The 13306-nt window shown below is 43.4% G+C and overlaps 1 protein-coding gene across 2 annotated transcripts in view; it reads right to left on the bottom strand.

Moving 5' to 3' along the window:
- DTL (denticleless E3 ubiquitin protein ligase adapter) overlaps window positions 1-13306 on the bottom strand; it is a 33420-nt gene that overhangs the window by 18953 nt on the left and 1161 nt on the right. For both annotated transcript variants that reach the window (XM_075127097.1, XM_048843121.2), the window contains exons 2-10: window positions 13045-13170; window positions 9639-9737; window positions 9197-9258; window positions 8986-9106; window positions 7864-7929; window positions 5543-5658; window positions 4659-4732; window positions 2744-2847; window positions 1567-1671 (exon numbers count right to left, since the gene is read on the bottom strand). In XM_075127097.1, the coding sequence (XP_074983198.1) occupies window positions 1567-1671; window positions 2744-2847; window positions 4659-4732; window positions 5543-5658; window positions 7864-7929; window positions 8986-9106; window positions 9197-9258; window positions 9639-9737; window positions 13045-13087 (790 nt within the window). In that variant the 5' untranslated portion in view covers window positions 13088-13170. The remainder of the gene's footprint in view (window positions 1-1566; window positions 1672-2743; window positions 2848-4658; window positions 4733-5542; window positions 5659-7863; window positions 7930-8985; window positions 9107-9196; window positions 9259-9638; window positions 9738-13044; window positions 13171-13306) is intronic.

Raw genomic sequence — 13306 nt, forward strand, 5'->3', positions numbered from 1 at the left:
AAACATCAAAGCCAAGTCCTAGGCTGAAAGTCATGTCTGCAATTGACGGGTGATCAATCACATGGAACCCAGAAGCAGGGTGACACAGCAAGACCTATAGACTCTGGATTCAAACTAAAGCCTACAGAAAGGATGGGTGAGATGGAAGACTTAGAGGGTAACATTCTGCTGCCAACATGAAAGGGCATCGGTGCATGTCCAACAGAGACCCAGCTCTTCCTTGTGTCCGGCTTTCCTGGCCAGTTAGCTGCCACAAGCTACGAATCCAAGCCACGAACTCAAGCTACATTCAGGACTGGGAACTATACAGCAGCTGCAGAACCTGTGTGTGTGTGTGTATGAACGAACGTGTGAATGAATGTGAAACTTAATGAAATGTTATAGCTATAACTGACTGCCTATGATTCTTTTTGTATTCACAATAAATGTGACATTTTGTCTTATCCCCTTTAATAAGACCCTGCTGGTTTTTATTTTATTGGTATAACATTTCTTGTCCTCATACATTAAGTCTTAATGAAACTTTAGAGTTCAGAGATGGCACTAGAACGTGGGACATTTCAACCCTGAGCTCACTGGGTAAAGTGTGCTTTACAGGGGTAATGACCAGAAGCTAAACATTCCTAATCTGGTAGCTGTGGTCTCTGAGGCCTTGTCTACGCTACCGCTGTAAATTGACCTAAGTTACACTACTCCAGCTACATGAATAATGTAACTGGAGCCGAGGTAGCTTCGGTCAACTTATTCTGGTGTCTACACTACGCTGCATTGACAGGAGACACTCTCGCGTCCCATCGACTTACCTTACTCTTCTCATTCTGGTGGAGTACCAGAGTCGACCAGAGAGCACTCTACCGTCAATTTAGCGGGACTTCACCAGACCTGCTAAATCAACCCCCACTGCATCGATTACAGCAGCGTTGATCTCCAGTAAGTGTAGACATGGCCTGAGTGAGCTAGTGGCCCTAGTTCAGTTCCTAATTTTTATCCCAACTCCATCACAACGGATCTGAGCACATCACAAGAACAGATATTGTAACAGATGCTCTTTGTGGGCAGTCTCAGAAGATACAAAGGAATAAGTAGGCTTCTCGTTCCTTCAGGCAGTCCCTCCAAAACAGGGCACAAGTGATGGGGAAAGTTTGCATTGCTACTATCCACATTGTGCCTGGTAGATAGACAAATGGCACTTCAGTCTTCAAGGGTTAAAAGACAGAATAAACTTTGCACATCCTTGCACTCTCTACCAAAACTGCTAACAAAGGGTTCCAGTTAGTGCCAGTTGTAATGGTGGTTTGTGTGGTGTGGATATCCAGGCTGAGACCAAACTAATTTCATACAGGCCACCAAATCATCATCCGTTTGCATCAACTTTACTTTCATTACTGACCTGGACCCAACTTGAACTAGATTTGCAAGAAGAGGTCTGTACTCCTTTAACAATGCCCTGAGCCATCCTGACCCCAGATTTTAGGAGGTGCCTAACTTGTGGCTGAAGCTTAGAAGCTGCATTTTACAGTGTCAGTCTAGCCATTTGGCAGCTGTTTCCATGGGTATCATTCTTACCTGGAGTGGTCTTTAAACTTGTCATACTGAACATGTAAATATTGTCATCTGTGCAGTTAGCAAACAGACTGGTACCAGTGGAGTCCAAAACCAGACTAGAATATCCTGGAGACAGAAAAAGAAGGTCTGCATAACCAGTAATTCCAAGAAAACAAACAGAAGGCTTCTGGGCACAATTCTGGGCATCGCTATTACATGTGACGTTACTGGGATGTTCTCACCCCTGAACTCTCCCAAGACTTTAAGGAGAAGTTTAGAAACCATCCATCTCACCTATATAAACTGGACTTTCAAAAGCAGCAATCTCACTGGCATTTGTAAAGTTGGATTTACATGGGTAACAAGAACATCCAGATATATAAACAGTAAAAGATTAAATAAATAACCACCAAGAGTTTTGGAAGGAACATAAAACTTCATGCTGCAGGGCATAAGCCAACCTCTAACTGATTAGTTAGGGTTCCAGGGAAGGGAAAGCGTTCCCTGTGTGCACACCTGCTGCAGGATTTCTTTCATCTTTTTTGGAAGCAGCTGGTACTGGACTCATACTGTCAGAGACAAGATACTGAACTAGATGGAGCACTGGTCCGATCCAGTATGCTATTCTTGTGGACTTAGGATACAAGGATTTTAATCAGCGTAAGTGCAGAGCAACAGAAACAAAATAAAGATTGTTTATAATAAGCTGGGCCTTAAAGTGCGGTTCTAGTGAAGAAAGTTACCATGTAAAAATAGCAACTTCTTACTCAGTAGATCTGCTCCCTATGTGTATTCAGAATTAGAGCTGCTTACTTTTCTGACCAATAGAAGTTTTACTGTGTTTACAGAGCCCACACAGCAAAGAAAGAAGGAGCTGAATTTGGTTTTAGCTCATTCATCATCACCAAGTTAGCTAAGTTCAGATTGCAGGGCCATGTTCTCCACCCAGTTGCTTTTGTGCAACCCCATTGGAAAGGCCCACAGGAGTTATTATTACTGGTTTGGTGATACAGAAGCAGGAGAAAAAGCTTGACTTTCCGGTACTGGCTGTTTAAAAAAAAAAAAGTCCTACTAAAACAGGCCAGTCAGATCTGGAAATCACTGACACAAGACATGAGCCCCCTCCAAGTCATCTTCTTTCACATCATTTTTCAGATCAACCTGCAACTTTGAGGAGTAACATCATTCAGTTGCTTACCCAGTTTGCGAGTGCTGATCCCAGGGTAGCAGAATGACTTGAACGGCACCGGATCCTGCCGATACATGGTGTAGTTCTTGCGCAGGTCCCATACTTTGATTACACTGAAATTCAAGATACAGGCATCTTCAGCTTCTACACCTGCTACACAGAGCTGATAAAAGCATTCTACAGCAATCAGAGGATGGCTCCCCACTGCTTGTACCCAGTGAATCTAGAAATGCAGCATGACTGAAGCAAACCAGAGCAAAAGCCTGCTGAGAGAATGACAACTGAGATTGCTGGGCTAGGCAGTGGAGTCACTGACTGCCTTTCACCTTCCAGAATGTTCTATTTTTGCAACCAACAGAATATATTTAAGGCTAAAGCATGGAAGTTTTTCAGTCCAAGAATTAGGTTTCAGAGAGAACTGAGATGTAATTTGACCCAGTGAAATAACAAACTAAGTTAATTTTCTCAGATGAAAACTAAAATAAAGAGGATGCACTGATATTTTGACAGTCATACTGAAAAAGCTCTTCAAGCTTCTTCCTTGCTCTCCAGGAGCAAGCCTCTGTCATGAAGGCCCTCACCCAGCAATGAGCTCCATGCAGGTGGGCCCCAGCCCTGTTGACTTCAGTAGCACTCTGCTTGTGTTCAGGGATCTGGCCACATGGAGGTGGTTGCAGGATCAGAGCCTGAGAAGGTGATCTCCACATTAACCAGGACAGTTTATTGGCACTCCAAGATATACCAACAGACCTGGCACCCCAAAAATGCACCCTCTGTAACTCAACAATTTTTTTATCCCGCGCAGCTCATTAGCTGAAGAATAAGATTTCCACTCAGTAGTCTGACAGCTTTCCCTAAACAAAAATGGAGGTGCTAGAACAATTAAAACAGCATCCATCTAGTACTTGGTTATGAAGCTTAAAAGAAAACTCAATCACTTGTCATGAAAGGCAGCAATACCTTGGGTTCACCATCACAACCCGTTTTAGGACACCAGGCTTTTAAGGAGATTAGTCACATAAGGACCATAATTTTAACATACCTTTACAGGAGTGCTCTTTCCAAGCCAAGTTTTTTTAAAAAATTCATGGCTTGCTCTACTAATTAAAACCCCAGTAAGGAGGCGTAAGAAACACATTCAGAAGTCGTAATGCAATCCAGCAGATTCAGCACTGGTCTGGATCGGAAGGCCTCCTAGGGTTTGTCTACACTGCAATTAGACACCTGTGGCTGGCCCACATCAGCTGGCTCAGGCTCACGGGGCTATAAAATTGTGGTGTAGATGTTCGGGCTCAGGCAGGAGCCTGCGCTTTGGGACCCTCCAGCCTGAGCCATCTACACCACAATTTTACACTCTCACAGCCTGCGCCCAAGTTAGCTGGCATGGGCCAGCCACAGGTGTTTAACTGCAGTGTAGACATACCCTAAGTGATTTTGGGAAAGCCACCAAGCTGCTCTTTGCCTCGGTTTCCCCACCTGTAACATGGGGGAAATGCCTGCCCACCTTTGTGAAGAATTTTAAACTCTACAGATGAAAAATTGCTATTATAGTGCATTGCTTCCTTAAAAGTGATGCTATCAAGCTGCATTTAGATGTAAAATTAACATGGTTAGAGACCTTTCTAATTGGCAAGTAGAGTGAATTTCCTAGGCAGTTAAACAAGGCATCTCATCTGCCCATGTGCCAGAATACCAGAGCGTGAGCTTGCCTCCTGTTAGAACCATTCATGGCTCTTATTGTCCACTCTAGATTTTGTTAGATGGACAGTCAGTAACACTTGAGATGTTCACCAGCAATTTACTGCGATTCAAGCAATATGTAAAATCTACTGGGACCCCTACAATTTCTGTTCAGTTTCTGCCTGTGACACTGAGAGGAAAATTCAGATTAGCTCAGAAAAACATCCATTCTCTCTCTCCTTACCCATCGACAGCTCCTGCAGAGATAAGGGTGTGTTCATCTTGAAGCAGCACCACTGTCACACTCTGCTGGAAATCCTAAAAGGAAAAGAAAGCTATTTGTTTTCTGTCACAGTCAGTAGAGATTCTCTGCAAAGTTCAAGGCCAGCATGAATGTTTGGGAAATCAGTTCACTCTTCCTCCCAGACAGATTCATTCTGAGTTCTGCCAAACTGTTAACCAGCCAGAGTCCTGCTTTAGTAGTGGCTCAGTCCTTGGATTCCACCACGGTCACAAGTTTTTGTTGCCCAGCAAGTTAGTCACCATAGGCAGGAGGCCCAGGAGTGCTAGTTGCAATTTAGGACACCAGGTTCAAGGCCCTTCGCAAATAGAATTCCCACAGAGGTCAATGGGATTGGGCTCAGATTTGAAAACACTCCTCGCAGATTAGACATAGTAGAGCTCTCGCACCATTGCATTTAGTGGATGAAACAGGCACAACTCTTACTCCCATGAGTTATAAATATAAAAGCACGACTGTGTCAATAGCTTCCTGAAAAATCTTAGAAGCCTAGGAATGGAGTCATGCTGGGCACTGATCCCTCCAAAGTAAAAACACAAGCACATACCCGGGGAAGAAAGGACATATGATTTGCTCAAGGATAACTGGATCTCATATTTAATTTCCAACACAGGTGAGCCAAATTGATCACAGTGTCTGGTTATAAAACAACAATAGAGATCAGGCTTTGAAGAAGATAAGCTTATCAGCATTTCTATCCCATTCAAACTAGATAGCTCTCCCCAGTCGAGATGCTCTCTTGTTCATTAGTTTGCAAAGCTACCACAACACAAAATGCTATCTTGGGAAGTAGAGTCCTAGATTTCTTTCACCTTCCAAATTCTTACCACTGAAGGGGCAAGTCCTCTGAGATTCTGCTTTTTCTTCTTGGGTTTGGAGAGTATCTGCTTGTCTACTATGTTGTGGGCTCCTCCAATTTGATTCACCTGCCTGTAAAATCCATCTGAAAGACAGTTCCAGGAAGCCTCACTTATTACTGCTAGATTAGCTCCCATTTACAGCCACAGTTTTAATAAAAATAGACACAGAGTGGAAATACATTCTAGGAATTGACTGAGAGTGACCTTTAGTTTCATTCATATACTCTGCAAACAAGCATTTTCAGTTATTTTAAACACTGAATAGAAGCAGGAAATAAAGAACATGAGCATATATTGCAATAGCTGCCATTCAGTCAGGACTCTTCAATAGGTTAAATTCTTCCTGATTAAGTGAAGTGCAAACCATGGTTAGCCCTTTAGGACAGTGAGTTCTACAATTAATTTCACTGAAGTATCAGTTTAATACATTTAAATCCTGTTGATTTAACAACATGCAGTCATGAGGTTTATTAAATACAGTGTGTGTCAAGTTTCTAAAAGTTAGCACTTACATAGCACTTCATTAATGTTAGCTACATTGTGAAGGGAAATATATATGATCATCTAGTCCAGTGCAGGATTTCTCCCACAGTACGTTTGTAGTGCTTTCTCCAGTCTGGTTCCAAGTACAATGAAGCTGATAAATTTCATTGAGGAGACTCAGTTTTTTGTTCATTCATCACTCCTGCACCTATCATCGTGGTGTCTGAGCACCTTACAAAGCCATCTGACTGGTCTACAACTAACCTGAGTTCTGTCACATATGGTGCAGCTTAGTGAGGGTGCCTTGCCCATGTGTCAATGCTGAACAGGTTTAAAACCAATGTTATGGCATCATTTCTTGCATGAGAGTCAGACAACTGTAAAGTAAAATCTCGGGCAGCTAGTTCTTGGATCAGATCTTTCCTCTTTTGATAGTATTCACTGAAATCACAGCAGTTAGGCCATCTATGAGCTCACAGCCCTAACCCTCACACACTCTCCTTTCTGGTTGGTCTTGGACATTTCTCTAATAATTTTTTTTCCCCTGCCTGATCCGGTGATTTGAAGTCCCCAACTGATTGGCAAGAGCAAAGGCACAGTGGAAGTGTGGAGAACAGCATGCACCAAGAGCTGTTTCCTCCAGATGGGCCTCTTGAGAGTCTGGACAGCAAAAGCACTGATCAGCAGCTGAGAACAATTTGTAGCAACTCTAACTGTGAACAACAGACCAATTATTAAACCATCAATTTGTAATCACCTAGAGGATAACAGGGTTCATAGAATCATAGAATCGTAGAAGGTTAGGGTTGGAAGGAACCTCAGGAAGTCATCTAGTCCAACCCCCTGCTTGAAGCAGGACCAATCCCCAATTTTTGCCCCAGAGTTATCAAGAATAACTAGCACAGATTTGTGTAAGAACAAATCAGGCCAAATCAATCTTATTTTCCTCTCTGACATGGTTTCATGGTTTCTGACATGGATGGGGGGAAGCAAGACAAGCGATTTCATATTAGTAAGGTTTTTGACACAGTCCCACATGACATTCTCATAAGCAAAGTAGGGAAACGTGACCTAGATGTAATTACCATAAAGGTGGGTGTACAACTGGTTGAAAGACACTAAGCAGGGAGAGGTTGCAAACACTTTGGAGGACAGGATTAGAATTCAAAATAACCTTGAAAAATTGGAGAATTGGTCTGAAATCATCAAGATGAAATTCAATAAAGAGAAGTACAAAGTACTGCACTTAGGAAAGAAAAAAAAATCAAATACACAACTACAAAATGGGGGGTCAAGTGAAGGCAGGACAAGAAGTAATGGGCTTAATCTGAAACAAGGGGGCTTTAGGTTAGATAGTAGGAAAAACTTTCTAACAATAAGGGTAGTTACACTATCAAACAGGCTTCCAAGAGAGGTTGTGGAATCCCACTCACTGGAGGTTTTTAAGAATTGCTGGACAAACACCTGTCAGGGATAAGGCTTATTTGGTCCAACCTCATCTTAGGGGTGGGACTTGATGACCTCTCAAGGTCCCTTTCAAGCCCTACTTTTCTGTAATTATGGCCCACAAAACATATCAATACAGAGACTTAGGTAAATCTGAGAGTGCCATGAAAGTGGTAATACCCATTAAATACAGAAAAATCAGATCCTTGGCTTTCTCCCACTAAAGCAGCTTTTCCCCCAAATAATTCATGTCCTGTTTAAGGGGCTTTGCCTGTATTGCAATAAACTGCAACAACCCCAAAGAATAAGCTCCAATACACACCACCAGCCCCATTACACACTTCTGAAAGCTCACCTACCTTTTTTGTTGCACCTGGTGTCCCAGAGCATGACGTTTCCATCTCTGCCTCCAGTACAGAAGACAGCTGAGGGAAACATATTTATTAGCTTCAAAAAGTTACAAGTGTTCATTTTAGAAGATTAACTGAAGCCAGGGTGGCACCATCTCTGTGACAATGCCCTGCGTCATCTGCCTGTCCTAGCCCTAAACCTGGCAACCACATCTCAAGGCTGCAGGCTCACTGCTAAGGTGGTATATTTAGAATCTGAGGAAAGGCAGCCTGCTGCTTGGTACTGTTTGGCAAAGGAGATTGGTGGGTTTTTCCTTATTACAACTGACCCACAGGCAATAACTGAAGATAGTAGCATATGAATGTTCAAGGAGAATTGAATGACTTAGGGAACCTCCAACTTTAATAGCTTAAATTTGGCTCAGGTTAGTGATCACAAGAAGTTACCAGCATTAAATCGCTTTCTGGTGTCCCATGCAGGAGTAGCTAATCTTACTATAGTTCAGGGGTGGCCAAACTTACTGATCCTCTGAGCTGCATATGACAATCTTCAGAAGTTCAAGAGCCAAGCTCGCCTGCCGGTTTCAGGGCTTCAGCCCTGCAGGAGGCACCGCCTGAAGCCCCAAGCCCTGGCAGGTGCTCCCTGGAGGGCTGAAACCCCGAGACCCCCCTCCCCTCAGAGCAGAAGCCCCTAGCCCCACCACCTTGCCAAAGGGCAGAAGCCCCTAGCTCCACCCCACCCCCCAGTCTGGTGGACAGAGAAGCAGGGGGAAGCACGATGGAGGCGCCACGAGCCGCACTTTAACTGTAAAAAAGCCACATGCTGCTCATGAACTGTGGTTTGGCCACCCTTGCTACAGTTCCTTACGTATAACTACATAGCACAGACACCCTTGTTGACAACTTCAGCCCAGAGACCACTAAAACTGAGTGGTCCTGGAAACTTAACCAGCCTTTCACCCCAGAGAAGGTCTCTACTGGACACAGTTGAGCCACATTGGAAGGGCAGTGTGAGGAAGCCTACTCGGGCACTGCCTGTGCTACAAACAGTGGGCTTTGGCCTCCAGAGATCTCATCAGTACTAAGATTTACTTTAAAAAAAAAAATGGGGAGAGAAACATGAACATTTACCTTTCTCAAATTTAGAGAAAGCAACTGACTTGAGGCTGCACTGATGACCTTTACATATGCCAAGCAGCTCACCAGCCCTCACATCCCACACTTTGGCTGTCTGGTCTCCTGAAGCTGTAACCTTGAGGGGAAGAAATGAAAAGATTTAGTCATTCTTTGCATCGTTCACCAGAGCACTAAAAATAAAGTCAGAGAGCACAAGTCATCTTACAATCCTGTGTTCCCCAGGCACCCAGGCAAGGTCGAAGACCGCATTTGAGTGAGCCAGCCACTCTGAAGGAAAAACAAAGGCTAAGATTAGTTCAGACCATGCAAAAAGTAGGCATCTTGGAAACGCATTGAAGCGTGACATTCACTTGTAGAGAACTATGAACATTTTTTAATCCAACATTCAAATGACTACATTTTGTGGCTTGTCAACAACAGTTTTTCACGGGTGCTAAAAGCAACATAGGACAATTTGTTTAGAAGAGCAATACTGGGGACATGTTCACACTACTGCTTTAAAAACAGAAGCCATGAAATTACAAAGAAGGAATGCAAGTACTGCCCATATTTAAGTATTAGTCAACACAGCAAAAGCGCTTTTTGCTTCTAACAAATCATGCCCATTTTTTACATCAAGTTCAGATCTTGCTCTGAGTTACATTTACCTCTAAAGATCTGCTTGCCACTGTTTTGGGTTTCAGTATCATAAAGTCTAACAAAGCCTTCTTCATTTGCAACTGCAAGTACATGCTGCAGATCTGAAGCTGAAAGACAAATGATTGGAAGTTATGTTTTTTGTATATTAAATAGCTACCTCAATGTTTCCTTCCCAAAAGAGAACTGCAAACAAATTACTTAAATAGAATATACAGCAATTGCACAACTTTGGAAAAAGTCATTAGCACTGACATAGCAATTTACATCTTCAAAGCACTATATAAACATTAATGCTCTATAACAGAATATGAATAGCCCACTTTACCGAAGGGAAAACGGAAAGCTTACATGACTTGCCAAATGTTACAGCGAGATGGTGGCAGAGCTACAATTAAAACTCAGATATTCCTAATTACTAGTCCCCTGCCGCCTCAGTAGTTTATAAAGAATATCAGAATGGACAAATTAGAGAACTGGTCTGATAACAGTAAGATGAAATTCAATAAAGACAAGTGCAAAGTACTACACTTAGGAAGGAAAAAATCAAATGCAAAAAAAGTCAACAAAATGAGGAATAACTGGCTAGATGGTAGTACCGCTGCAAAGGATCTGGGGGTTGTAGTGGACCACAAATTGAGTATCAGTAAACAATGTGATGTAGTTGCAAAAAAGGCTAATATTCTGGGGGGTATTAAGAGGAGTGTTGTATGTAAGACATGGGATATAATTGTTCTGCTCTACTTGGTAATGGAGAAGCCTCAGCAGGAGTGCTGTGTCCAGTTCTGGGCGACACACTTTAGGAAAGATGTAGATAAACTGAAAAGAATCCAGAGGACAGCAACAAAAATCATAAAAGATTAAACAAACTTGACTTATGAAGAAAGGTTAAAAAAACTGGGCATGTTTTGACTTGAGAAAAGAAGACTGAAGGGGGACTTGATAAAAGTCTTCAAATATGTTAAGGAGTGTTATAAAGAGGATGATGACCAATTGTTTTCCATATCCAGTGAAGCTAGGACAAGAAGTAATGGGCTTAATCTGCAGCAAGGGGGATTTAGGTTACATCAGCAGTTCTCAATCGAGGGTCTGTAGCCCCTGGGTGGCCTTGAGCCCTTTCTGGGGGGCTGAACCCAGAACTCCCCTGCCGTGGGGCTGAAGCCAGAAGCCCTGGCGCCCTCCACCGTGGGGCTGGAGCCAGGAGTCATGGGGCTGAAGCCCCAAGCACTGGTTGCTTCCCCTCCCCACAGTGCCAGAGCGGAGCAGTCCCAAGGACAGCTCCACACACCCCCACTTCCTCCTCTCCCTGCCCCTTGGTCAGGTCAGAGGCGGGAAGCCGGAGCCTGGTAGCTGCTGCTCTGGCTGGTGCCATGGAGTGGGCAGCCGCGGCATTCTGTCTCCCGTTGCTGGTGCCTGGGGTTGCAGCTGCTCCTCAGCTCATGCAGCCAGTAAGAGCCACCTAAGCAGGGGGACCCGGATCTGTGGCTGGCAGAGCCCTTGGCGAGCAGTGACCACAGGGGAGCCCTCCTGGTGCACAGCCCCTAGCTACCCCCTTCCTGAACCCTAAGCTACTCCCCTGACCACACACAGCCCCTAGCTACCCCCATACCTGCACACAGTCCCTAACTACCTCTGTATCCTGAGTGGTTTTCAAATTTTTTGAGCTGAACTCCCACCACACACAACTCAGACAGGCTGGGTGGTCTACTGAGGTGAGTCAGGGGGTGGAGGTGACGCTGCCACCATGTACCCTTCCATGCGGAGCTGGCCCAAGCCGCCGCAGCGCCTGCCCCCACAAATAGAAGTCAAACTATGCCTATGTCCAAGGGCTCACCCCCTGCCCCGCTGGGCCCTGGAGTTTTTATAGCATGTTGAAGGGGGCCTTAGAAAGGAAAATGGTGAGAACCCCTGGGTTAAATTGTAGGAAAAACTTTCTAATGATAAGGTAGTTAAATTCTCAAATAGGCTTTCAAGGCACGTTTTGGGATCCCAGTCATTGCCCAGAACAGGTTGGGCAAACACTTATTAGGGTGATCTAGGTTTATTTGGTCCTGCATCAGTGCAGGGGGCTGGACTTGACCTCTAACGGTCCCTTTCTGCCCTACATTTCTAGGATTCTATTGACTTATTTTATCCCATAATTTTACAGATTCTAAATGCAAAGTGAGCCTTTAATTTCCCCTTAACTTTTATGAGTCAAATGTTTTAGAAAGAGTTTCTTCCCTAGATTCACAGTAAGGTCTTGGATTTGATCAGTTAACTCAATGTCACAGTAATTTGGGTTCTTTAATATATTTGTTCCTTGAATAAATCTGTTAGTTGAAATATTACTTTTACGCAAAATGGTTTGATAGTGCAGACAGAATAACAAATTCCAAAGTGCAGAGGAAACAGATATCCTATCATTATTTGATGCTGTGAGGTTTTTAGCATGACCTCTGGATTTGGAAAGTAGAATATAAGGGGGACTGGATTGCTCAGGGAACTAGTAATGAGCTGCCAAAGTCTCCTCTCAAGGATGATGGTACAAATCCAACCCAAATGTGTAGTGGTCAAGAGCCAGGGCCATCTGATAGCTGCCAAATGGTCCATGGAAAATTAGTTGACTTAGTTCATTTCTCATGGACAGGTATGCTCATCACCAAAGCCAGCACCCAACCACTCTTACTACTGACTGTCACCTTATTCACAGTGTTGAATAAATATAAAAAATGAACTATCCTCTACACCCTTTGGTGGTCCCTCCAGGCCAGGGTTGAGACTGGGGCAAAAGGAGCAGTGTGGAAAAACTTGCACACCTAATGTCAGTGCTATACCAGCAGATAGGGATTTCAGTATCCAGAGCTGTCAAATAAGCCAGCAACTTTCACCTATGCTACACTCACAGAAAGACTTAAAAGGTTTTTTATTTAGTAAGAAGGATACATATGAGATTTTAGTAGCACATCTTCCTCCTCACCAGTTTCTATTTACTACTACTCACTCTGTTCCAGGTCCTAGTTACTTATGAACCAAGACCAACTGGCCTAATTTTAAACCTGCAAACATCTTAGCTCCACATTAATGAGACATACTTTGCCTTAGACAAGGCTGAAATCAAAAGCTGTTGAAGTGTGTAAATGCATTTAAATTCTTTAACTGAGCACACTTTATTAAAATGCACAGAAATCCCATGATCCTTCCCACAGTCCATTGTGCTGCATAGCTCTAGTATACCAAAGTAAATCATAGTGTTACTCAGTTCACCTTATTGGTTGCTCTAATAGATGTGTCATTAACTGCCATCTACTTTGTCCTTGATATAAAATAAGGAACTCTTTATGAAACTTAATATTCAAAATAAATGGTTACAATATCTGTCCATATGCACAGCTTTGGCTCTAGCATAGTATTTTGATTTCAGAAAAGAACACTTACCCGTAGAAAAGGTGCAACCAAAAGGTGGAACTGGCATTCCCATCTCTCCATAAGAAAGGTGGTCATCTTGCTGACTACACTGATAGCAATCCAAGAGGTGTTGTAGGGGATATTGCAAGGACAGACCTAAAAATAAGAAAAAGATTGATATGAATCAGGATTTTGAGTGGCTGAAATGAAACCCACCAACTTCCTTGGGTCAGAGGTCTTGTCCACATTTTGTGGACTCATCCACGTTGATGGGGTTCTGCACTTGGTCATG

This window comes from Caretta caretta, chromosome 3 (assembly GCF_965140235.1).
Source record: "Caretta caretta isolate rCarCar2 chromosome 3, rCarCar1.hap1, whole genome shotgun sequence".
In the NCBI taxonomy this organism is placed as follows: domain Eukaryota; kingdom Metazoa; phylum Chordata; order Testudines; family Cheloniidae; genus Caretta; species Caretta caretta.